Source organism: Danio rerio, chromosome 25 (genome assembly GCF_052040795.2).
Source record: "Danio rerio strain M-AB ecotype USA chromosome 25, GRCz13ab, whole genome shotgun sequence".
Lineage (NCBI taxonomy): Eukaryota > Metazoa > Chordata > Actinopteri > Cypriniformes > Danionidae > Danio > Danio rerio.
Genome location: NC_141045.1, coordinates 39,820,001 through 39,846,830, shown reverse-complemented (window position 1 = coordinate 39,846,830; position 26,830 = coordinate 39,820,001). Strand labels below are relative to the sequence as shown.

The 26,830-nt window shown below is 37.4% G+C and overlaps 1 protein-coding gene across 7 annotated transcripts in view; it reads left to right on the top strand.

Annotated features, from left to right (window-relative positions):
* The first annotated feature begins 1,751 nt into the window (after nucleotides 1-1,751).
* Nucleotides 1,752-26,830, top strand: part of wwox (WW domain containing oxidoreductase) — a 343,773-nt gene continuing 318,694 nt past the window's right edge. For 5 of the 7 annotated variants that reach the window (XR_015525579.2, XR_015525578.2, XM_087310525.2 and 2 more), the window contains exons 1-5: nucleotides 1,752-1,979; nucleotides 2,138-2,202; nucleotides 2,938-2,995; nucleotides 5,084-5,253; nucleotides 25,089-25,195. Coding sequence is in view for 5 of the 7 variants with exons in the window: in XM_087310525.2 (XP_087166651.1) it covers nucleotides 1,873-1,979; nucleotides 2,138-2,202; nucleotides 2,938-2,995; nucleotides 5,084-5,253; nucleotides 25,089-25,195 (507 nt within the window). In the remaining 2 variants the exon portion in view is untranslated. 7 annotated transcript variants of the gene reach the window in all.

Genomic DNA, 26,830 nt, shown 5'->3' with positions numbered 1-26,830 from the left:
ATTGGCAGGCAAAATTCAGGACAACCTGCAGACCCTGGGAACTCAAAAGAAAAAATGCAATGTCAGACATAATGCACTGTGGTGCTAGCGACGTCACTGTGAGGGGTGGGGTTGGGTGCATCTGCATCCAGACTCGTCTCCACTTCATACACCAGGAAGTTCTAAGTATAGACCACAGTGCTTTTCAATTTAGTTTACATCATATTTTGTAATGCATACACTTGCTTTTTTTGTTTGAGATTGTAGTTGGGAAATTTCCCAGAGATGGGTTGCATGCTGGATAAGTTGGCGGTTCATTCCGCTGTGGCGACCCCTGATTAATAAAGGGACTAAGCCAAAAAGAAAATGAATGAATGTAGGTGGGAAATTCAAAAATATGCTGTAGAATTAATTTATTTTTATTTACTTTTTTCAAATTAGATTTACAAGCCTGATATGCACATTATATTTGCCAATAAAGCATACAGGAAGCATTGCTTAAAAATGAAGCTAAATAAACTTTATTTTTAATAGGGTTCAGAAAAATGCACAAACAAAATAGGCCTTGCATGCATGAACAGAAGAATTAATGGAATGAAAGAGAATCACAACAATAGGCAAAATTTAGAATCTATATACTGTGAAATGTACATGACTCTAATGGTTGGGGTGGGGCTAGACGTTAATGAAACACAATGGTTAATTTAATAAGTAATATGAATAATACTTGTTATAATTGCTGTTTTTATATTATAAGTTTAGGGTTGGGACAGGTGTTGATGTTAATAGAACACAATTAAAGGGTTATTTTTGGATATAATTACTGTTTTTATGTTACTGTGAGGGTTAGGTTTGGGTTGGGGTATTGGGAGACATTAATAAAATACAATTAATGTGTGATTTAATAAATAATGTGAATAATACAAGATGTAATTGCTATTTGTACATTTCTGTGATGGTTGGGGTAGTGGGACACGGTGATAAAATATATGTAATGGGTAATCTAATAAATAATATGAATAATTCTCGATGTAATTGCCGTTTTTATGTTATTGTGAGGGTTGGGTTTAGGGTTGGGGTATTGGGAAACCTTAATAAAATAGAATTATTGTGTAATTTAACAAATAATATAAACGATACTCGATTGAATAACAGTTTTTACATTACTGTGATGGTTTGGTTTAGTGTTGGGGTAGGGCAGGTCCAAACTCGGTCCTGGAGGACCTGTCCTGCTGATTTTAGATCCAACTTGCCTCAACACACCTGCTAGTCTTTAGTATACCTAATCAGAGCTTGATTAGCTGGTTCAGGTGTTTGATTAAGGAGTTTGAAGCTGAACTCTCCAGCACGCTGAATCTCAAGCATCGAGTTTTACACCTCTGAGGTAGGGGAGACGTTAATAAAATACAATTAATGGGTAATATAATAACTAATATGAATAATACACGTTATGATTACAGTTTTTATATTACTGTGAGGGCTAGGTTTAGGGTTGGGGTAGTGGGAGACGTTAATAAAATACTATTAATGTCTAATTTAATAAATAAAATCAATAATACTCGGTATAATTAAAGTTTTTACATTACTGTGATGGTTTGGTTTAGGGTTAAGGTAGGGGTTGACGTTAATAAAATACAACTAATGGGTAATTTAATAAAAAATAGGTAAAACACTCGTTAACCTCCATCCGCGGCTGTATCCCTTCTAACAACACCCGCTAAACTCCGCCCACTCGAGGACCGCGTGCCGTTACTCCGCCTCTTAGTGGCGTCAGGTTGTGATTGCGGAAGTGCCCTGTCAGGATTATTGTAACGCGTGTGTGCGCGCGCTACCAAACAAACACCTCACAGAAGTTAAAGAGATTTATTAGCGTGGACATTCAATAATTTCGCAATGGCGGCTCTCAAATACGCCGGAATGGAGGATACAGACAGCGAAGACGAGCTACCGCCGGGCTGGGAGGAGAGGTCCACCAAAGACGGATGGGTTTATTACGCTAAGTGAGTTTTAAGACATACACACTACACTATACACATACAAACACACGACATGTTTGCTTTTACCGTCGTTCATTGCTGTTGTCGGGTGTTTCTGAGGGTATTTATCGAGTGATTGACAGCTGTCGCTAATCAATCAAACAATGTTATTGATATTTCAGTCATGAGGAGATGAAGACCCAGTGGGAGCATCCCAAAACCGGCAAGAAGAAACGCTGTGCTGGAGGTAGGAGGAGAACAGTTCCATCATCTCCAATAATAACACTGCCCGTGGTGTTTATATTTCCCTCACAGATACACAAACACATCTCGCACTGCAAACACAAACATTTTCTTAGCTTGTGCCTTGTCTTTAGTCCAGATATCCAGGCACTGATGTCCACCTTCACACACTTTCACATCTCTGATTGAGCTCAAGTTGGTTTTATATTCAGTAATTTAGCATTTCAGAAAAGTGTTATTTGCTAATTCCAAGAGAGATCATATTAGCAGCCAACCACTATCACAGCACAACATTGGTCAGACCTGAATATAACCCCTTACTGACCTTAATTAATTAATTGATTGATTAATTGATTGATTGATTGATTGATTGATTGATTGATTGATTGAATTTCCTCTGGCTTTTTTCCTCTATCAGGGGTCGCCACAGTCCAAACACATGTGCTATAGGGTAATTAGTGAGAAAAATTAGCCGTCGTGTGTGTGTGTGTGTGTGTGTGTGTGTGTGTGTGTGTGTGTGTGTGTGAGAGAGAGAGAGAGAGAGAGAGAGAGAGAGAGTGTGTGTGTGTGTTTGGGTGTTTCCCAGTACTGGGTTGCAGCTGGAAGGGCATCCGCTGTGTAAAACTTATGCTGGAATAGTTGGCGGTTCATTCCGCTGTGGCGACCTTTGATAAATCGGAGACTAAGCTGAAGGAAAATGATTGAATAATTAATTAAATGATTGTTTTGTATTTCATAGCTTTGCCATATGGATGGGAGCAGGAGACAGATGATAAAGGCCAAATCTTCTATGTTGAGTGAGTTGAACTTGATTTTTAAATCATCGCCTCATGTTATGAGTTGCGTTTAAATGGAGTATGTTTTACTGCAAAAGATTTTCTACACTTTCTTTGACATTGTAATTGAAGTTTTTTTGATTTTTAAGCTGATAAATACTAGTTTTGTTATTAAATCTGCAGTTTCTTTGTAAAATAAAAAGTTGACTCAACTAAATTTTAAGACTACCAGCTTCAGGACATGTTTGATATGACTCCACTTTCAACCCAAAAACTGCACTTGACTCGATTTTAAGTTGAGTAAACTCAATATCCTGAAACTGGTTGCCTTAATTTTTAAGTGGAGTCAACTTTTTATTTATTTATTTTTTAATATAGATTAGCAATGTATTAATTTTTAAAATGATGGTGCATGGTGATTTATTAGAAAAGATATTTAAAAAGGCATGATAATAAGTGGGTATAAATATCATTAATAATATTTAAGCTGTTTTTAGCAGTCTAAAAAACAACTTTCGTTATAGGAATGCCACTAATCCACTTTAATATATAATAACTACACTATTTACCCTCATCACCATTTGATCTTTTTCAAAAATTTCCAAAATGATGTTTAACAGCAGATTTTTACAACAATTTTAAACATAATAGATACTAATTTCTTTTATCTTTGCCATGATAACTAGTAAAATATGTGCTGTCATTTTGCAAGAGACTACGCTTCATGACAAAAGTCTTGTGATGGATCCCAGTTGTAAGAGCAACTCGTCTTCTAGTTGATCGTGTGTAAAAGTGTCAGAAGGTGGATTTCTCTGCTGAATCATCTGCATCCCAATCATCACCAATACTGCAGAAGATCTACTGCTACCCGCATGGACCAAGATTCTCAGAGAAATCAGTTAAGTTTGGTAAAGGAGAAATAATGGTTTGGGGTCTGCACTCAGTATGGAGAGATCTGCAGAGTGGATGATCAACATCAACAGCCTGAGCAATCAAGACATCTGTGCTGCCCATTACATTACAAACCACAGGAGAGGGACAATTCTCCAGCAGGACAGCGCTCCTACTCATACTTCAGCCTCCACATCAAAGCTCCTGAAAGCAAAGAGTGCTCCAGGATTGGCCAGCCCAGTCACCAGAATCAGCATTATTGAGCTGATGAAGGAGGAGGCGTTGTAGATGAACACAAATGCTCTTGATGAACTCTGGGATCCTGCTGAAGCTTTCTTCTTCATTCCAGATGACTTTATTAATCAGTGATGTGAGTCATGTCAGAGATGTATGGATGCAGTCCTCCAAGCTCATGATGGAGTCAGACACAATATTCATTCTGTCTCCACTGCAGCAGGACTTTATATTCTATACTGGACATTATTTCTGTTCAGTGATGACACTTTAGTCTGAGCAGAGTCAGACCGCACTGTCCTCATCAAATCAGTCAACATCAAGACATGATCAGATTTATTGAGCTCAAATCAGCAAAATCTAGAGGCCTTCACCTTTCATAGAGACACTTCTGACACCAAATCATTGAAGTTATTCCTAAAAGTTGAATAGGCCACAAGATTTTTTTTTGAATTGTTGTGTAGTATTCAACTTAAAGTGACATTTTAAAGGCTTAATCAGGTTATTTAGGGTAATTAGGCAAGTCATTGTACCACAGTGGTTTGTTCTGTAGATTAGAAATATGTAATTTATTAGTTTACTCCTGCCAAACTGAAAGAAATAGGATTTTTACTAGAAATAAAAATATAATGGCAAATACTGTGGGGAAAAAAAAAATCCTAGCTCTGTTGGAAAATATTTGAAATAAAATAATTTTAACCTTTAAAATGGGTTTAAAACTATTAAAAACTGCTTAAATTTTAGCCGGGAAAAAAAAACAATTAAGACTTTCTTCAGAAGAAAAAAACATTATAGGAAATACTGTGAAAAATTCCTGAATCTGTTCAACATCATTTGGGAAACATTTGAAGAAATTCACACGACAATGAATAACTTTGACTCAAGCTATAGTTTTTTTTCCATGTCTCTCCAGTATAATTTTTTTTATACTATTTTATTGATATAATCTGACTTTATTGATGTCTCTTTCCCTCTTGTCCTCAGTCACATCAACAAGCGTAAGACGTATTTCGACCCTCGGCAGGCCTTCACTGTAGAGGACATGCAGGTGAAGCCTAAACGCTACGACGGAAACACCGGCGCTCTGGAGATCCTGCATGGCCAGGACCTGTCCGACAAGGTCATCATCGTCACCGGAGCCAACTCTGGCATCGGTCAGTGTCACAAAACACATATATTCATTTAGCAGATACTCTCATCCAGATCAAGATAAAAGAAGAACTACAGATCACCAGACAGCAGAAATATGTAGTATTACAAACAAGAAGGACGATACACACACAGACACAAGCATTCACAAAGAGGCTGAGCTGTGCTTCAGGGTTTGTCCAGCAGGTGGAGCTGCAGGATTGAGGATTTTCACTCCTTGAGTTCTGAATCAGTCAGTCAGGGATCAGGTCTATAGATGTGGATGATTATTATTGCAGACATCAAAAATCTCAGCATGTGTTTCAGCTGGTATATTTAACATGTAAAAATGCTGCTTTTGTGGTGAATTTTATTTCTTAAACTGTGTGACCGCTGTTGATTCACATGTGTTTTGTATAGTTTGTCTTTCCAGGGTGTCCGCGGGGTCTTAAAGTATTGAAAGTTGATCAATTAATTATGAGAAAATTAAGGCTGTTAAAAGATATAAAGTCTTGATTGTGTTTTTACGAGGTCTTAAATTTTGTTCAAGCGTTGTCCAAAGTGCTTGACTCTTGGGAAAGGGTAGGTGGTGGATTAACATTCAGCACATGATCACTAGTAAGATGTGTCATTATTTGTAACTAGATGGTTTCTAAAACTAAACCTGACATTGTTATCTTCATTCATGCACTCGCAGAAATGCTCCCAAATATATTTTAAGGTTGCATAGATAAAATTTCGGGCGCATATGAGACCAAAATGGTCGCAATTTCGAGCCCTGATATATATATATATATATATATATATATATATATATATATATATATATATATATATATATATATATATATATATATATATTCATTCGTTTTAAGGTCATTTAATTAGTCACTTATAATATACTTGCTTTAAATACTGCACAGAAAGCCAACAGTTCTGCATGAACCAATGCAGAGTTATATATTTTGCAGAAGAACTCAGTGCATGTGTTTTTAATTCATGACAATATATGGTTTAAAATAGGAAAAGCAGATTAATTAAAAAGGTATATATTTTTAGGTTTTGTTTGTTCAGGTAATTAGCATGTTAACTCAGTTTTTCAAGTAAATTGCACTGCACATTCTTAAAAATCTGTCTTGAATATAAATGTTAAAAAAATACCTCTAGTTTGTATGAACTGGTGTCGTTAATTTAAAGAAATGTTTTTTTTTTTTTGAGACGTGCATTGTTTAAAACTTAATTGTTTTTAATGATTGACGTAAAAAATTTCATGTTTAATTTCTATTGTATGTATTCAGATTACTGTAGATTGTTAGTGGAGTCAAGTGATATTAATAATTAAGTAATTAAGTTTTCAGACATGGCAATTAGAAAAGTGATCTAAATGCAATTTTAATGATGTAATTATACAGTTTTAAAACAAACTTGCTCAACACTGACTGTGGTCAATGCAGAAACGCTGGCTGTAGTGTCTCTGAGCGTTCACTAGAGGGCAGAGGAGCGCTGTGTTGAAAATAATAAATAAATAAATGCATGAGAAAAAAAACAAACTGTCCCTCTAATATCGCTGAACACACCAATAGAAGCGCTTTATATCCTATGACAAACATTGCAAATATTTCACAAAATTATTTAAACATTAATCGGCATTGAGTTACTTTAGTTAACTTATTTATTTTATATTTCTTTGTTGCCTTATAATATTACTAAAAACTCTTAATTTTTCTTTTTACATTTCAGTCAAACAAGATGTTTTAGTTTGGTTTTAAAAAATAACACTTAAATTATGTGTGTGTGTGTGTGTGTGTGTGTGTGTGTGTGTGTGTGTGCGCATCTCAAAACAAAACAAAATCTAATTATGCCATATTTCATGCTTATTAATTTCTAATACATTTCGTTGTTTCCCAAGCATGTGCAGTGCAAAAAACTGACTTTATTTGAAATATTGAGGTAACATCCTAAATATCTGAATAACATTCTTTTATTTAAAATACTCTGCTTGTCTGAATCTAAACCTTATATTATTGTTATTTAATTGTGCATTTTATTTTAAATAAACCATAAAGATAGTGTGTATATATGCAACAATAAACAAACGTTTATATCAATAATTCTATTAACATAAGTGATGTGTTATTTGTAATGTTTTAAAACTCATTTCATGCATTTATTAGTTGTGCACGGTGCTGTACGAGTAAAATAAACACCAACAAAAAGGGAAAAACATCACTAAAATCATAATTCAACCTACAAAATTTCAAAAGGAAATAAGATTTCAACTTAGTTTTAAGCTTGTTGACAGATATTGTAGATATGGAGGAAGCATATTAATTATGTTTTAATATTCATTCATTAATTTTCCTTCAGCTTCAGTAGTTCGTATTCCAGCATATGTTTTACCCAGTGGATGCACTTCCAGCTGCAACCCAGTACTGGAAAATACCCATACACACTCATTCTCACACACTGTTTCTCAATTCCGAGAACGGACTTGCGTTCTTGTGGAGACCAGTCTTGCCAGGTGTCCTCGGAAGAATGAACACGGGAGAACGCGTCCTGTGAGAAATGAGATGCTGCGTTCTTCCTGATGGTCACATGACCTTCACATATTTTTAATGGAAAATTATTTAAACATTACAGCCTTCATTAAACGATTGATTGTTTTTCCCCTTTTCACAATATATACTGTGCATAAAACATTATAAATATACTCCGCACAATATAAATAAAACCGATTTTAATACAAATTTCAGCAAACAAACACCCTTAATGTGTTTATTGCTTTATTAAGATGTTTATGCTGATGTTCATATTCATCGTTTCATTGAGGGGGAAACTTCAGAGATATGACTGATTTACCTCAGGACTTTAAATTAAATGCTGCGCTTCCCACCTCGCAGTGACTTCTGGGACTTCTAGAGCGTGTTCGGTGCTCAAGTCGGCTTCGGTGTGTCCTCTATCAAGAACACATCCGGGAAGTTTCATGCATCCTCTGTTCTTGCAGTCTTGAGTATTGTAACTGAACTTTGGCAGCTGATGATGACGATACATGAGGACGCTGAAGAACACATATTGAGAAAAAAAGCCCTACACTACAGCCAGTTTAGTTCATCAGTTCCCCTATAGCGCATGTTTTTGGACTGTGGGGGAAACCGGAGCACCCGGAGGAAACCCACGCCAACACGGGGAGAACATGCAAACTCCACACAGACACGCCAACTGACCCAGAAACCTTCTGTCGCCTCACAGCAAATGCTGAGCCACCATGTCACCTCTAAATGTAAACCTTATATCATAATATTTTATTATCCTTGTTTTTATTTTTTAAGAAACAATACAAACAGTATGTACAAAGCAATAAATATGTTTATGTGAATAATTAACATAATAATGTAAATTAAGTGGTGGCATGGTGGCCTCACAGCAAGAAGGGCGCTGGTTCGAGTCCCGGCTGGGACAGTTGTCTGTATATGCATGCATACATTTTCTATTAAATAATTAAATGACAGAAACATGGCATAAAAAAGAAACGTATTTAATGTAGTAATAATAATAATAATAATAAAATTGCTTTTTTTTTTTTTTGCTCGTAATATAAAATATGCATAATATAAAATGTCATTAAATTATTTAAAATCAAAGTATATATTAATTATAACAAGTCTACATGTATTTAAATAAACATTTACATATTCAAACCTGATTCATTCATTCATTTTTTCCCTCTGGGTGCTCCGGTTTCCCCCACAGTCCAAACACATGCACTATAGGGGAACTGATCAACTAAATTGGCTGTAGTTTGAGTGTTTCCCATTACTGGGTTGCAACTGTAAGGGCATCCGCTGTGTAAAACACATGCTGGAATAGTTGGTGGTTCATTCCACTGTGGCGACCCCTGATAAATAAGGGAATAAGCTGTAGGAAAATGAATAATTGAATGACCCTTTAAAGCAGCCTGTGTTTCGTAAAATCTTCTGTTTGGTCCTCTGAGAAAATATTAGATTATATTAGATCATTTTTATTTGTCTGACGCAGCCGTGCTGAAGATTCAGGTGTGTTGATTACACTCTAAACCCTGCAGACTTCTGACAGTATTAGTGATTGCACATGAGAGACGTGTGTGTGTGTGTGTGTGCGTGCATGTGTGTTGAGTCCTGATGGTGAACTGGTGTGTTTGCAGTGTTTAATGGAGGCTCTGGTTAGTGTGGAGATCTGCGGCAGTGCATTGATCCTGAAGTGTGTGTGTGTGTGTGTGTGTGTGTGTGTGTGTGTGTGTGTGTGTGTGTGTGTGTTTGACCCCAGCTGATGCCTCCCATTCATTCCCATTAGCGACTCCAGCGCTTTCCTTAATTCTCCTCTATTGAACCAACTAAAGTTATTTACCGTCTCAAACGCCGCTCACTTCAGTCCAGCAGCCCGTCAGAGACTGACCTCAGACCTACACACACAGATACACACAAGCACACATGCATGCACACACACATACACACACAGAAGCATGTACACACTAATAAATGCACACACACACACACACACATACATACAGTACGCACTCACACAGACACGCACTTAAGCATGGATACACACATGCGCGCACAAGCATACACTCACTTAAGCATGCCCTCAAATAAGTGTACACGCTTCTACACACACACACACAAGCATGTGTATATATACAGACAAGCGTGCACCTACACAAGCGTACACACACACTCCAGCATGTGTGCACACGCACTCAAGCACACACACATACACACACAGAAGCATGTACACACTAATAAATGCACACACACACACATACAGTACGCACTCACACAGACACGCACTTAAGCATGGATACACACATGCGCGCACAAGCATACACTCACTTAAGCATGCCCTCAAATAAGTGTACACGCTTCTACACACACACACACACACACACAAGCATGTGTATATATACAGACAAGCGTGCACCTACACAAGCGTACACACACACTCCAGCATGTGTGCACACGCACTCAAGCATGCACACACATACACATGCGCACACACACACACACACACACACACGTGTATGCACACACAGACGAGCATACACCCACACAAATGCATCCACAAAAGCGTTCACACACACACACAAACACCATTACACCATTACCACCAGCCTGAACCGCTGATACAAGGCAGGATGATCCATGCTTTCATGTTGTTGAGGCCAAATTGTGAGCCGAGCATCTGAATGTGTCAGCAGAAATGGAGACTCATCAGAGCAGCAACGTTTCTCCAATCTTCTATTGTCCAGTTTTGGTGAGTCTGTGTGAATTGTAGCCTCAGTTTCCTGTTCTTAGCTGACAGGAGCGGCACCCGGTGTGCTCTTCTGCTGCTGTAGCCCATCCGCCTCAAGGTTGGACGTGTTGTGTGTTCAGAGATGCTCTTCTGCAGAGCTCGGTTGTAACGAGTGCTTATTTGAGTTACTGTTGCCTTTCTATCAGCTGGAACCAGTCTGGCCATTCTCCTCTGACTTCATCAACAAGGCATTTGCGCCCACAGAACTGCCGCTCACTGGATATTTCCTCTTTGTCGGAGCATTCTCTGTAAACCCTAGAGATGGTTGTGTGTGAAAATCCCAGTAGATCAGCAGTTTCTGAAATACTAATAGAGCAGCCCGTCTGGCAGCAGCAACCATGCCACATTCAAAGTCACTTAAATCCTCTTTCTTCCCCATTCTGATGCTCGCTTTGACCTGCAGCAGATCCTCTTGACCATGTCTACATGCAGAAATGCAGTGAGCTGCTGCCATGTGATTGGCAGTTGGGCAGGTGTACCTAATAAAGTGGCCAGTGAGTGTATATTTCCATCTTAATCAATTATTGCATGCTTGATGAGCTAAATCCCAAAATGCAGCGTCTATTTCTACAAATTAAGTAAAAAAGAAAATGCAACATTAATAAACATGTTCGTGTGTTATACAGCATACGCCAGTACTGTTCGGGACAGAACATCTAATAATACTTACTCTATAATACTTTGTATATCGTCATTCTCAAATCCCTTCACAAGCAAGCAACATGATAGATAATTATAAAGCACACTTAAATGCATAACAAACAATACAAATATTCTGAATTTCTCCTCTTTTTTTTTTTTTTTTTTTTCCTGCTATATCTGCGCTCTTTAGTGCTGCGTGTGCCTGTGGAGCCTGTTATTGATATGGAGTGTCGGAGGAAATAGAATCTGAGGCTTTTAATGTGCATTTCATGTCCGTTTTTGATGAATCTGTTTATCGGGCCGGTAATGAACAGCAGGTATGGTTGGTTAGTCAAATTATTGAGCATTATTAACCTTGGATGAAATTCACAAAGCACGGAAAAAACTGATGTAACATGCAAGAAAATTACGGCTGGGGATAAAAAGGCTCGATAATGATTACGGTCTCAGTGCCACCGGCCGAGCGGCCCGAATGCAGATACGTGTTTGTTTTAGAGGACGAGGAGCTTTAAAGTGTGCGTGGATCTCTTCGCTATTACTATTTTACTGAGAGCAGAGATGTCCCATCATGCAGAATCAACTGTCCAATGCTGTTTGGATGGAAAATGTGTGTAGCAAAGTGTGTACACTGTCATATCTGAGTGATAGAAGCACAAGGAGTCTTTTTTTTTTTTTAAACAATATTTTTCAGTATTTTCTTACTGCAATGAATTTGCTAATGTGTGCCTGTCAATCAAAATTTGTGGGCGGGATAAATTCGTAGTGACATTGCAGTACCCACCAATTTTGATTGACAGGTGCATATTAGTTTCAGTAATGTTATTAAATACAGATGTAGTTTTTTAATATGGTTTATTTACAATACAGTTTGAGTTAACATTTTCTGACTTTTAGTCAATGTATTTCATGATAGACTTGAGCAAACAAGTTGTATTTGCATTATAAACCTTAAATAACTTTAATCTTTATTATTTTTTATTGAATGTGTTATTATTGTAGTAACGATACTCTCTTAAAATCATTCCGCATAAATTTGCAGCTTTTTTTTTGTGCAAAATTCTGCGCAGAAATAGCAATAATTATCTGAGCTGCTGCTTCCTGGCCCCACCCCTTTATATCCTCTATGCCCATATATGGTCATCAACTCTGCCATTGGTCAGAAAACCTGTAGCTTCACCTAGACTGTGTGTGTGTGTGTGTGTGTGAGAGTGTATGGGTGTTTCCCAGTACTGGGTTGCAGCTGGAAGGTCATCCGCTGCCTAAAACATAGGTTTGGCGGTTCATTCTGCTGGGGTGACCTCTGAAATCGAGACCAAGCCAAAGGAGAGCAAATAAACGAATAAAAATGGACGTTTTCCAAAAGTGTATAATAATAACTGATCTGATCAGTGTTTTGAGCTGAAACGTCACAGACACGTTCTGGAGATACAGAAGACTCATTTACGATCTTGTAAAAGGGATAAAATAGAAACCCTTTAAAGCAGCTTGACAACTCTGTACTCTTTAGCAGTGCTCGTATTAGCGTGTGCCGCGGGGACGGTGTGACCGTGATGAAAGATGACGTTGGGATGGCGGGAGGGTCAGCGGCGGCGCGGGTTCGAGGGCAGACGGGCAGCAGCGCTGGGTAATAGAGCGGCGTGGAGCTGCTCAGGTGGAACTCGCCTTCTCGCACCGCTGTAATTACAAACCATACATTTCACTTTGGGCCCTGACAACATCTCCCCCAATCCCAGATGAACACCGGGTTATTAATGGAGTAAATTAAGGCTCCCTGCAGACTGACGGAAGCGGCACTCGCCACTCTTTAACCTCGAAATACACACTGCACCTGACCTGCTGCTCTCTGGCCCCGCCTCTTTCAACACCCCACGACCATATATGGCCATCATGCATGCAGCTCCTCCTATTAGGAGTGTAGTATAATAGTGTGTATAACATACAGGAATTCCACTAGTGCTGCGCAAAGATTAATCACACGCATAGTGAAACTTTGTTTTGACTTGATCAATATATATATATATATATATATATATATATATATATATATATATATATATATATATATATATATATATATATATATATATATATATAATACACTAACAAATATTGTATATATGCAATACACATCTTGATTTATCTTTGATCAGCACTATTATTAACAATGTGCAGCTTTCTTGTCTGTATATGATAATGATTTACTGTGACATGAAGCTTTTATTTCTATATTTCTTTATTTTCTGCAATACACTTTTAGTCAAAAATACACACTGCACTTGACCTGGGGTCTGTTCTTCGTACCTTGCTAAAATGATCTAAGATTATTTGGCAGATGCTGGATCTTTTCATCTTGATCTCTTGCTAATTTGGTTCTTCAAACGAGTTCGCGAATCAGATTAGAATGTCTGGATGAACTGATCTGAGATCTGTGTGTGTTGTGAAGGACAGATCTATCGATCCTCGAAATCATGATCAGCAATGCAACGATTGGCTGACGGCATAGCAGCGTAATGACATCATCTGATTAATATTCAATTATCCATGTGAGCAAAATTACATCAAATTAGCAGCAAACCGTTTATTAAATATGACACGCAATAACCTTCCACATTTGTTGTGAGCTGCAGGCTTTACACTTTCACGTGTCAAGAGTATTCATCATGTATTTCAATGCATATCAGTGTATTTAGTTCTACATTTAGACAATATTGTCTATATTATTGTAGCCGTTTTTTAATCGGTGTAAAGAATAACTGATTGTTTACAAAAGCGTTTTCATATTGGTAAAGGCGTCTGCAACTTTTGTGAAGCATCAAATCACCGGCATATTAACTATCAAAACATGTTCATGACTGCATAAATGTATTATTGCTTTAAAAAAAATCACATATTCTGCATTTCTATTATACACAATTTGTACTAAAGCGATCTAAAAAGTTCATATCAATAAGTTTTCTCTGTGCACCACCAGGTGGCAGTCTTTGTACTTTCATTTCGAGGGTGCAGATTGCATACGTTTTATTAATATGTATAACTTAATTTATTTTATTAATGACTATAACTTTTTATATATATATAGTTAAAAAATATGTACCATTTTCCCAAGTGTATATAACTACTACTGTAAGAAAATATCAGAATTCAGAACATACTTTCTGTATTATCTTTGCTTGAACTGAGCCGATCTAATCCTGTTTATATGAATTGAACCTGCTCCTGATCAGGTTTGACCTAGCAGAACTGTTGCTATGACAACAACTCTCAGATCAGCTTTGAAGAACGAAACGATCCTGGATCATGTCAAATCGTTAATATCCAAATCCAGCTAATTGAGTAATCCACGTACGAAGAACGACCCCTGCTGTGCTCTGGCCCCGCCCCTTTGAACACGCAATCACCATATATGGTAATCTATGTATGCCATTGGTAAGAAAACCTGGCAGCTCCACCTATATGTTTATTTCACGCAGCTGCCATTTTAAAACACGAAAGCGAGGCTGCGATGGGAAGAAACCCGGAAGTATAGGATCAGCACTGCAAAGATTGCTGCAACCTGCTGTTGACTACTAACCTCCAGCTGTTGTTAAGATTTCAAAACGCAGATATGGTGTAAACATCACTTTAATATCATTCAGTTTAGTTTAATTTAAACAATTACAAGCAGATTAGGCATCAAACAACATCACCGTCTCTATAAGAGTGTCCTCCTAGGCTTCAGATCATGGCACCAGGTTAACACCGTGGCAGCTTCCCTGCCTGCTTCAGCTTCTGTAACATGGTGAGTGATAAAACCCTGCAGTCCACTGTTCCGCACCCCCTCGTGTTGTCTGTAATAGTGTTGTCTCGGTGCTAAAGTTTTAAATTTCCCGCTAACATTTAAGCACATTTTTAAACACTGCTGATTTGGCATTGTGTTCATCAGTGCTCAACAGAAATGACTGTGATTTAGCTGGGATGGTCATCAGTTCACCGCTCTTCACCGAGTGCTACAACAGATGCACAAACACTGGAGCATTTTAAAACGGCGAAGATCAGTCGAGTCATTAGCGGATCTCTCGTCTGTGTTTGCATTCTGTAAACAGCGGTGAACTGATGACCTCCACAGCCAATCACAGTCATTTCTGTTGAGCACTGTTGAAACCTTTGGCAAATCAGCGTTGTTACGTTCAGCAGTGCTTAAATGTTAGTGGGAAATTGACGGTTTTTATAAATTTCAGTAATGAAATTCAGTATTGTGACAGTTGTAATATAGTAAAAGAATCAGTTCATTAACTTGAGTGTGATAAATGGCATTTAAAACGCGTTGGGGAAAGATGAGGTTAGCTAACTAGTGTTATTTCCCTTTACTTCGCTGAAAATGAGGTCTGATATCCCTTTTTATTTTCTCCATGCATTCAGAACGGTTTTATTTTCTCCATGCATTCAGAACGGGCCTTCGGGTCTGAACGCGGTGAAATGCTAAATTTGTTTCGATTTCTCTTCGTTGATGAGATATACAGCCGGGTACACAACATTCCCGTGTGATATTTCTGGGTTTCTTCCCACCGCAGCCTCGATTTAGCTTTTGTATATATTTATTTTTATTTATTTTTTTAATGGCGGCTGCATGAAATCTGTCTATAGGGAGTGTAGTGCACATAATATACAATAATTATTAACAAACTGAGGCATTTTAGGCATCTTTTGAAAATGATTTAGAGTATTTGAGTGACACATAACTGCATTTCTTTAGTAAACATATAAGCAGCACACTACATAGCTGCGTCCCAAATGGCACACTATATACTATGTACTTATGCACTTACACACTCAGCAGGATAGTATATGTATGTAAAGTGCCATTTGGGACGACACTAATGTTTTATGTACTAAGCGGAAATTCAAACCGTTTCCCTGATGACGTTTGACGGTTGCCAAATCAGTGAAATAAACGACCGAATTATCAAATAATACCTGCCGTGAGTATAACCACATTCACCATCGGGAGGTGCTATAATCACTCTCGTAGGAGAATTCTGCTTTCACCATCCAAAATAAATAAAGTTATCCAACATGTGCGCCCGATAGCTCCGCCCCTTCCGCTACGTGAGCAAACCTGTGGTCGTTGAGTGCGTGTAGTGTCCATCATTACACACTTCATTTTACCAGCTGAATGAGTGCATCATCCGGGTAATTAAAGTGCACTTATTATTTTTAGACTTTTCAGTGTGAACACACTACTTACACTATTTATACTACAAAATGGTGTAGAATAGTGCACAAGTATGCAATTTGGGACGCAGCTCATGTTTAAACTCAGAATACACACTGCAATTAACCTGATCTCTGGCGCCACCTCTTGGAACACCGTATGACCATATATGGTCATCATGTATGCCATAGGCTGCTTATTTATGTAAATGTGTGATAATATATATTTCGTCCGTTTTTGTATTCATTTCAGTAAATATCATTAATTCATACACAAATGTTTATAAAAGTTATTTTTTAAATTCATAGTTTGTTATGTTTTCGATTAATTTTGTGCAGACATGGCAAAATAAGTCTGAGCTGCTGCTTCCTGGCCACGCCCCTTTAAATTCAGTATGCCCATATATGGTCATCGAGTCTGCTATTCGTCAGAAAACTTACAGCTTCACCTAGAGGGAGTGCAGGATATATAATCTACAATAGTTCCAGATTTATTAACAGTATGCAGCATTTTCAAACATGCAACAGTACTCATTTGAACAGAAATAATGAACGACACATGCTACTATATTTCTAACATCCTAAGATATATACTTCACGCGAATTGAATTAAAAAAATTGAGTGTGTGTGTGTGTGTGTGTGTGTGTGTGTGTGTGTGTGTGTGTGTGTGTGTGTGTGTGTGTGTGTGTGTGTGTGTGTGTGTGTGTGAGTGAGTGAGTGTGTATGGGTGTTTCCCAGTACTGGGTTGCAGCTGGAAGGGCATCTGCTGTGTAAAACATATGCTGGAATAGTTGGCGGTTCATTCCACTGTGGCAAAGGGACTAAGTCGAAGGAAAATGAATAAATGAATCTACTTCATGCACAGTACAAGTAGAGTTTTACACGTCTGAGCAGCATTAACAGAGCTTTAATTCTGAAACCTAGATTCTCCTGTGTTTTCTGTCCTCACAGCAACTTTTGACTATAAATCTGTCTAATAACGCAGCAAAAACCATTAAACAACAATGCAGGACAGAGTTCACACTCACTATTCGAGCAATAATCTGTCCGCTCTTCATGTTTCTGTTGGCTTGAGGCTCGTCGTTTGCTGTAAAACACACATGAGATCAGGATGTGACCTGGAGAAGAACTTATAAACCAGTAAATCAGAGATCATCATCGCAGGATCATCCGTCTTCAGCACATCCACTGAGCAAACACTCACTCTAATATGGGAACAAGGCTCTGCTTTAAAGCTGGCCTATTATGCCTCTTTCTACGAGATGGAGAATACATCTGTCCTGTATTTCAGACTCATCTACCGCCACCCTCCTGTTTTGTTATTTCTCCCGGAAAACTCCTGTAATTTCAATCAACCCCCTGGTTGCCAACATTGGTATAGGATACGATCGCAGCGGTGGCCCGAAACGCACCTCATAGTAGTTACTAACACCACAGTACCCAGCACCCGGTGTTATTCAGACACCTCACCCCTGAACCTAACCCCCCCGGTCTCCCTGATTTTCAGGGGCGAATGTTGGCAGGTGTGCATCTATAATCCTCTTAGTCTATGCTGAGATGATCTTCAGCAGCTCAAACACTGGCTAATGGACAGACGGCTGCTTCTCACTCAGGGCTGCTGGACATGCTAATGAGGGAGATTAGTGGGCGGGGCTTTTCCCCTCTGTTGACAGGGAGAATGTCACTCAAAGTGTTTCTTTCATCAAGTCTGGACATATTTAAAAATGTGTTAATTGTATTTTTAATAATCAATCACGTAGTAACTATTCATCCTGTTTTTACACTCTGACATTTTATTAACTTTCCAGTACAAATCATGGCTACTTAATCATTTTCTTTCAGCTTAGTCCCTTTTATTAATCAGGGGTCGCCACAGCGGAATGAACCACCAACTTATCCAGCACATGTTGCACAGTGAATGCCCTTCCAGCTGCAACCCAACACTAGGAAACACGCACACTCATTCATACACTGCACCCAATTAAGCTTACTCAACTTGTCTACACTCTAAAAATATTATTTAGACAAAACAGAAAAAATTAACGCAACAGTTTGCATATATTGAAGTTGCAACAACATCTAACAAAATGAGGTTCAGATAACAAACTTTGTTCGCCAAATCTTTTTCTCCTTAATCAGAGGCATTTTAACATGGCAAAACCTCAGATTTTTAAGTTGAGCACTCAAAATAAGTTTTTTTTTTTTTAATTAAAATTGAAAACAAATCCAGTGTTATGTGCTTAATTACATGCATGTTTTTAAGTTTAGAACCTCCAAAAAATTAAGCTGAAAGCTGTGCCTGAAATTGTTACATTTTTTTTGTTTGTTTTCGAATTTACTGTTCAGTTTTAATTGTAAAAAAAAAAAAAAAAAAAAAAAAAAAAAATATATATATATATATATATATATATATATATATATATATATATATATATATATATATATATATATATATATATATATATATATATAAAAAAATAATAAAAAACATCAGTGTGTGGACTTAATACAAAACAACTCCATTAGTGTGTGTAAATTTAGTCATCAACTCAATTTCGTTGGGTTGCTACAAGTTAAATATTGTTTTAAAGCAACTGACAAATATGTTTACCTTTTAAAATTAGCTGCATTTTTAAATTGTTGTATTTATCTGTTTTAAAAACTTGAGTGCTGGCTACTTAAAAGTTTTAATCTAATCAGCATTTTAGAGTTTTTAAGTCACAATAGTGTATTAAACTATGTCGTTTGAGCAATTTTTAAGAGTAGCGCATGTGTTCCACCTGGAGGAAACCCACTCCAACACAGGGAGAACATACAAACTCCACACAGAAATGCCAACTGACCCAGTAGGGACTAGAACTTGTGACCTTATTGCTGTGAGGTGATTTTGCTACCCACTGTGCCACCGTGACGCCCCAAATCAAGGCTACTAGTTATTATTATTTTACAGAAACAGCACATCTCTGACCCATAACTCGCTCATGATTTGATGTTTTCCATTGCCTCGTCATGCTAATTTAGCCGTGTTTCTCCTCTCTGACGAACAAGCCAAGTCAATTACGTCCAAATTAATGTCAAGCCCCTCTTATTTTCCATAAATAACACACGGCGGCGGCGGCTGTTGTCGTTAAACATGTTCTCATTTGTTCTCCATTACAAAAAAAAAAAAAAATGCACAACGCCGCTGATTAATTCACACTTCAGGCTGAACACGCGGGCAGGATTTTTACAAGGTGACCCGCTCGTCTGATCCACACCAACACCTCACTTTCTTCACGCATAGCAGAATTAAAATGCGGCGTTTAATTGTCATGGATTTGTTTGTATTTGCTTTGCATTTTAAACTCAAAGACTTGTTTATATTTTGCTGTCTGTTTGTGGAAAATGAATCCTCCCTCACTCACACACACACACACACCACACACACATGCATGCAGCGTTCTCCATTACTCCTAATAAGGTGTCATAAAATTGAATTGCATGCTTGGTTTGTCAGAGAGGAGTTCTTATCCGACTCCAATTTTGAGTTTTAATGGGTAATACTCTTTAGCTCTCTCCTCACAATTAGGCCTCCTAGTTACCTATTAATGAAAATCAGATTAAAACATAATCTAATTAAAGTTCATTTTAATCCACGCTATCGTCCCGACTGTCTGCAGCTCCAATCACACTGTCAAACCCGCTTCGTTTGCAGAGAAGAGGAAGGCCAGACTATCAATCAAGAGCTTTTATATATGTGTGTGCGTGTGCGTGTGTGTTGGGAAACTCGTATGAAGTGCATTCATGATCTCATTCTCTCTCTCTCTCTCTCTCTCTCTCTCTCTCTCTCTCATGGACGCATGTCCAGAACGCATGCAAAATCAGAGAGAATGCATATTTTCAAAATATTAGATTTGCTTTTGTATTATCATAATATTTATGTGCATTTGCATATTCAAATTAATGCAAATCATCCATATTTTAGGGTTTAAGCTAATTTTTAGTAGTTATGTAGTTATGTAATATTAGTCTCCTATCGCAGTAAATATAGTTCTGTAATTTATTTAAAAAATTGTTACGTATGATTGTATTTATTTATTTATAAACATTAAGACATTATGAATATTAATCATACACAATATTTAATGTCACAATTGACAATGTAATGCATTCTCTTTTTAGTAAATAGTACAATATATTTAAGTTGGGTGCAAGTTTGACACCCAGTGGGTGAACTAAGTATTGCGTTTGTTTTACTTCAGGAATGCAAGTGCAGGTTGCCAGATTGAGGACCAACAAGGCTGATTTAAATTGTGCTTTAACTAAAAGCAATGGCATGCGATATAGGGAGTATTTTCCATATTAAAAGGAGTTTTTGTTCTAACCAACACCTCGAATTGATCTATTAGAAACCGCTTCTATTTCTTATAAAGACCTTCTTGCTGTGAGGCCACAGCACTACCTACTGCACCACCGCGTTGCCTTGTTTTGAAATGTTAAGTATTTTGAGTTGCTGAGGTGCCTGGTTGCGTTTGATTGGGAGGATTTTCAATAGAAATGATCAATCATGTTTTATAAATGAATAATTATTGAATGCTGCTGATTTTCAGTAATGTATTTTTTAATTTATGACTGAAAGCTATTCGTAAATTAGCAATTTTCTGTATTTTGTGTTTCATGTTTTTATTTCTCCAAATTTATTTCTGCTTAATTGTATTATGGGATCTTGAGCTTTCTCGCAACAACTTTTAACCTTAAAGTGTGTGTGAGTGACTTATGCACATTTCTAATAGTTAAAAGTAGGGCTGCATATTGGAAAAAGATGATACAGCAATGTTAAATTTTTCTGCGAAACATATTGCGATATTGAGTAAGTTTACCAGATTAAATAAATGGTTGATTGATATGGTAAGAATTCATCATTTTAGATTGACAGGAATGATTTTGTAGGGAAATGCATCTGTATAAAGTATAATAAACCAATCACGAGGATCGATAAATGCAGAACAGCAAAGATATCAACTAAAATAAACAGTATTTCATGGTATTCTGGAAGTCTAGCAGTCCAAATTGTTTAGTCAAATGTAAAGTGACCCAGTGTAGTGTTCATTGTATTTATACATAAATACAATTACAGTCTCTTAAAGTTGCAAACATTATAATTGTGCGGCTGAATGCTCGACGTTGCAGATCCTGTGATGCACATTACAATATTGATATATTGTGCAGCCCTTTAAAGTGCTGATTAGTGTGTATTTGGTGTTGCATATTACGCTATAAACTCCTTGTAATAAACTGCAGCACGTTTCTGTTCTTTCACACACTAATTTCTCTATATATGATTTTTTTTTATGCATTAGATCATCTCAAACTACTACGACAGATTTCAGACTCGATCAGCATCCCATAATGCCCTTCACAACCGTAAATAAACAGTAAACACCAAATTTGGAAAGTGTTCATTAACAGATGTTTTACAGTGTAGATGATCGTATGCTGGTATAAATCATGGCTGCGCTGGTGTGAGCAGTGGACTGAAGGGTTTTTGCGTGCTGTTTCTGCTTTACTGGCCTGACTGTGAAATAACCCTTGGCCATTGTGCTTGTAAAACATATTACACTGTCATGGCTCAGAAAAGAGCTGACAGGCCAACACGACTCAAACAGAGGCACGACTCCATCGCTCTGCAACGCTGGGAATTACGGCCATCGGTGGATATGAAAGCTGACAGCTGTCACTGATTCACAGTTTTTCACTTCACTTTCTCCACACAGCAAACCTGGAGCTGCAGCCCACACGACAAACCACTCACACACTTAAAAACAGGAGAGACTTGACCAAAACTAAACACGTCTGGCTCATATTTCACACCTGGTTCAAGTCCCGGCTGGGTCAGTTGGTGTTTGTGGAGTTTGCATGTTCTCCCCGTGTTTGCGTGGGTTTCCTCCGGGTGCTCCGGTTCACCCAGTCCAAACACATGCGCTATAGGGGAACTGATCAACTAAGTTGACCATAGTGTATGAGAGTGTGTGTGTGTGTGCAGCTGGAAGGGCATCTGCTGTGTAAAACAAATGCTGAAATAGTTGCCGGTTCATTCCGCTGTGGTGACCCCTGATGAATAAAGAGACTAAGCCGAAGGAAAATGAGTGAATTTAATTTAATTATTACCTTAAAACCAAAAACAAATGCACAAATCTGAAGTCAATTTGCTGTAATTAATGATTGGATTTAATGAGCAACTATGGCCCATGGAGGCGCACACATGTGCATCTGAGGATTGTGGGTTTATAAAAGTCCCACACTGAGGACAGGACAGCAGTTTTTTTTTTTTTTTTCTCCAGGGTGTTGTGGGATATAGCAAATCTAGAAGTTTGACCTTTGTGTCCTTCGTATGATAGCAAAACACAGCGTTCCCCTGATCTGAAATTCCTTCTGATTTCTTTAACTTGATTATTAATGTCCGACTTGCAAACTTGAGCCATTGTTATGAACTGGAGGATTTTTTTCGCGCAGCATCTATTCTGAGACGCGTGTACCTTCATGACTGGTGCCCACTCCGGGTAATAAAGTGCTGATGCCAGCTTAAGAGAAACTTTAAACACACTTGGTGTAATCAAAGGCACAATGCAAAGCGGCAGGTCAGCAAAACCAGCCAAAACAATACCCCAAGTCCCCCCTAAATATAACCTTTTTCGGGGAAGCGAGTGTTTTGTTTCTGCCTTCCCGTACTGCGTATATTTAGATCATTGTTTCCACCTTTTGGGTTTGACTGGCCCATTTAGAGTGGCCATTTCTGAAAATTAATTTAATAACTGATAAAGTGAGTCATTTATGAATGAGGCTCGGTGACGCACTATGATGGAGAGTCTTTACACATCTTAAGTTTTGAAAAGCAGTTTGTCCGACAAATCATACATTGATAACTTTATTTCATTCTTTTTTAAATAGATTTATTTATTGATATGAAATTATTTATTTGATTTATTTAATCTTTTTTTTTTCTCCTATATTTCCAGCACAAGTCAGAACCTAAAATGTGCACAAACTTAGAATAAGAAAAAAATATTGTTTTGTTTACATATCTTTAAAAAAGTGCTTAAATGTGGGGTTGTGTATTATTATTATATTATATTATATTATATTATATTATTATATTATATTATATTATTATTATTATTATTATTATTATTATTATTGTTATTATTATTATATAAATGCTTTAAAATATTAAAATATAAATATTTAAAAAATCTAAATTTTTTTTTACAGTTTTTTTTACTTCATTTTATTTAAATATTTATTATATTTATGTAAACATTTAAATGTGTGTGTGTGTGTGTGTATATATATATATATATATATATATATATATATATATATATATATATATATATATATATATATATATATATATATATAATAGAATGCAGTTTATGGAATCAAATTTTAATAGTGTCATTTTACATTGGCTTAAGCAAAAACATGCATTGAGCTCTATATTTGTTGCAGTATTTATTCGTTTGCCTATTAAACGGTTCATTGTTTGCTCATTTCACATTATAGAAATGCACATTACAGTCATAACCTTTAAGTTCATTATTAAAACCTGCATATATCAAATGTAAAATGCTATTAAATCCTACCCAGTTAGCCACGGAGGTAATAATAATTATAATAATATTTTATATAACACATAACTTAGCAGTCAAAGCAATTTACACGTTTGTTGGAGGGGAAAAACTTCATTCTTTTTTATTTCTATTTGTTTTTGTGCATAATATACGTTATTAGTCTAAAGTTTGGGGTCAGTTTTTTTTTTTTTTTTTTTTATTAATTTAATTTGATATTTTAAATACAATTAATCTGTTCAAGGCAGAATTTATTAAATGTAAAAAAAAATATATAATATTTATTACTTATTGTATGTAGTTTCAATTGACATTATTACTCCAGTCATTATTGCTTGTATTACTATTACCATGAATATTAATAATAATAATAATAATAATCATAATATAATTTGTTAGAGTGATTTCTGAAGGCTCATGTGACACTGATGACTGGATTAATAAAGCTGAATATTCATCACTAAAATCACAGGAATAAATTAATAAATTATAAACTTCTCTTGAACAGTTATTTCATAGTGCAAAAACATTTCACAATTTTACACTTTGTACTGTATTTCTGATGAAACTACATGTAAACATCCTGTCCACTCCAAACTTTTTGACCAGTAGTGTATCCATAATTGACAATTTTCTATAATTTCTCCTTTTACATTTCAAGTAAAGATTTTCGTCACATTTTAAATAATGCATCATTTTAAAATCACAAATGTTGAGCAAAAAAGTCAAATATAAATATATTTATCATAATTAATAATTATTAATTCAAATTATAACTGGTATTGTGCAGGGTAGATGCTGTAGAGGTGCTGCAGGGACTTGTCCTGGGTCCGATTTAATTTCATTTTATTATCATTACTGAAATTATTGGAGTTTCTCTGCTTTAATTGGATCATTTTCATCAGCTGAAGCGGCTCTTGATTGAGGATCTTAGAGAAGAGCCTTTGGCGTTCTGTCTGATGGAGAATGAATCTGAGATATAGGGTTCCCGCAAATAACAGCAAGAGCGCCGCAGTTATCAGCGCAGTGACTTTATCAGTGGTGTGATTCCTCTCTTCCTCTTCTCTTCCACCCACTCGTTTGCTATCTGCAGGTTTCGAGACGGCGCGATCCTTTGCTCTTCACGGCGCGCATGTGATCTTAGCCTGCCGGAACCAAAGCCGAGCCAGTAAAGCAGCCAGTCTGATCATGGGCGAATGGGTGAGTCTCTCTCACACACACACACACACACACACACACAGACAGTTACACACTTTTTTACAGCTGTCTTTATTGGGATTTCAAACAGGTTTAATGGCCATTAGAATTTAACATTTCCTCATGGGGACCAAAAAAAGATGTCCCCACAAGGTCAAGACACACACACACACACACACACACACACACACACACACACACACACACACACTCTCTCCTCTCTATCAAAGATACATGCACACTCACACAACAGACACACTCATAGATACATACTGTACACACATACATATGCGCACACACACACACACACACACACACACACATTCATTTTCTTTTCGGCTTTGTCCCTTTATTCATCAGGGGTTGACACAGCTGAATGAACCACCAACTTATCTAGCAAATGTTTTACACAGCGGATGCCCTACCAGCTGCAACCCATCAATGGGAAACACATACACACTCATTCACACACACACACACACACCCATACACTATGGCCAGTTTGATCAGTTCCCCTATAGTGCATGTGTTTGGACTGTGGGGTAAACCAGAGCACCCAGAGCAAACCCACACCAACACAAGGAGAACATGCAAACTCCACACAGAGATGCCAACTGACCCAGCTGGGACTCGAACCAGCCACTTGCGCGCGCGCACACACATACACACACACATTTTTTTTTTTAAAGCTGTCTTTATGGGGACTTCCAAAAGATGTGATGATGTTTATACTTTGAAGATACACACACACATACATAATGTACACACATACATGCACACACACACACACGCACATTCTTACTCTCACAGATACACACACAAAACACACTTACAGATACATACTGTATAAACACAGCTACACACACACTCTCCCTCTCTCTACACACACACACACATTCACACACCCTCTCTGACTCCAGCATGCGTGTGACCTTTACACATCATGCGTGACGTTTTGTGTAGTGTGCATCTCTGCCTGTCATGAGTCACACCGTCAGGAGGAGCTCTGAGTCATTAGTGCTCTTCTGCTTACTACACAGTCAGCTGCCTACAGAGGGGACGTCTGATCTGATCTGAGATCTGCGTGAATACTGCCCTAAAGCTCTGACTAACACTTATATTGCATTTCACCATTGGCATGTTGTTATGAGGTCGCATAGATTAAGTTTCAGGCACATATGCGGCCAAATCGGTCACTATGGAGCGTGTGAGCTGACAGTCACGCACTGCTACATGACTGTATTTAAGGATTGCATTAGGGGGGCGATTGCACCTGTAATAAGGAAGGTCATCTCATCGCTTTTATATTTATTTGAGTGTTTTCATGCCTAAATAAAACAAAAGCACAGAACAGACTCGCATTTAAGAGCAAGTGGCATTCCCTGGTGGTTTGGCAGTATGGCTTGTGTTTAGAGAGGATTGACTCTTCATCGCCACCCTTTACAGAAAGTACGGGAGAAAAACGGGATGATAGCGGGATAGAACTGTTAAATACGGGAGAATCCTGAGAAAAATGGGAGGGTTGACTGGTATGCATAAGAGGGGGATAGCCCCACCCACTAGTGGTCATCTGTCCATCTCATTAGCATAAACTGTTTGTTAAATGACTTGGCTTGTTCGTCAGAGAGGGGAAACACA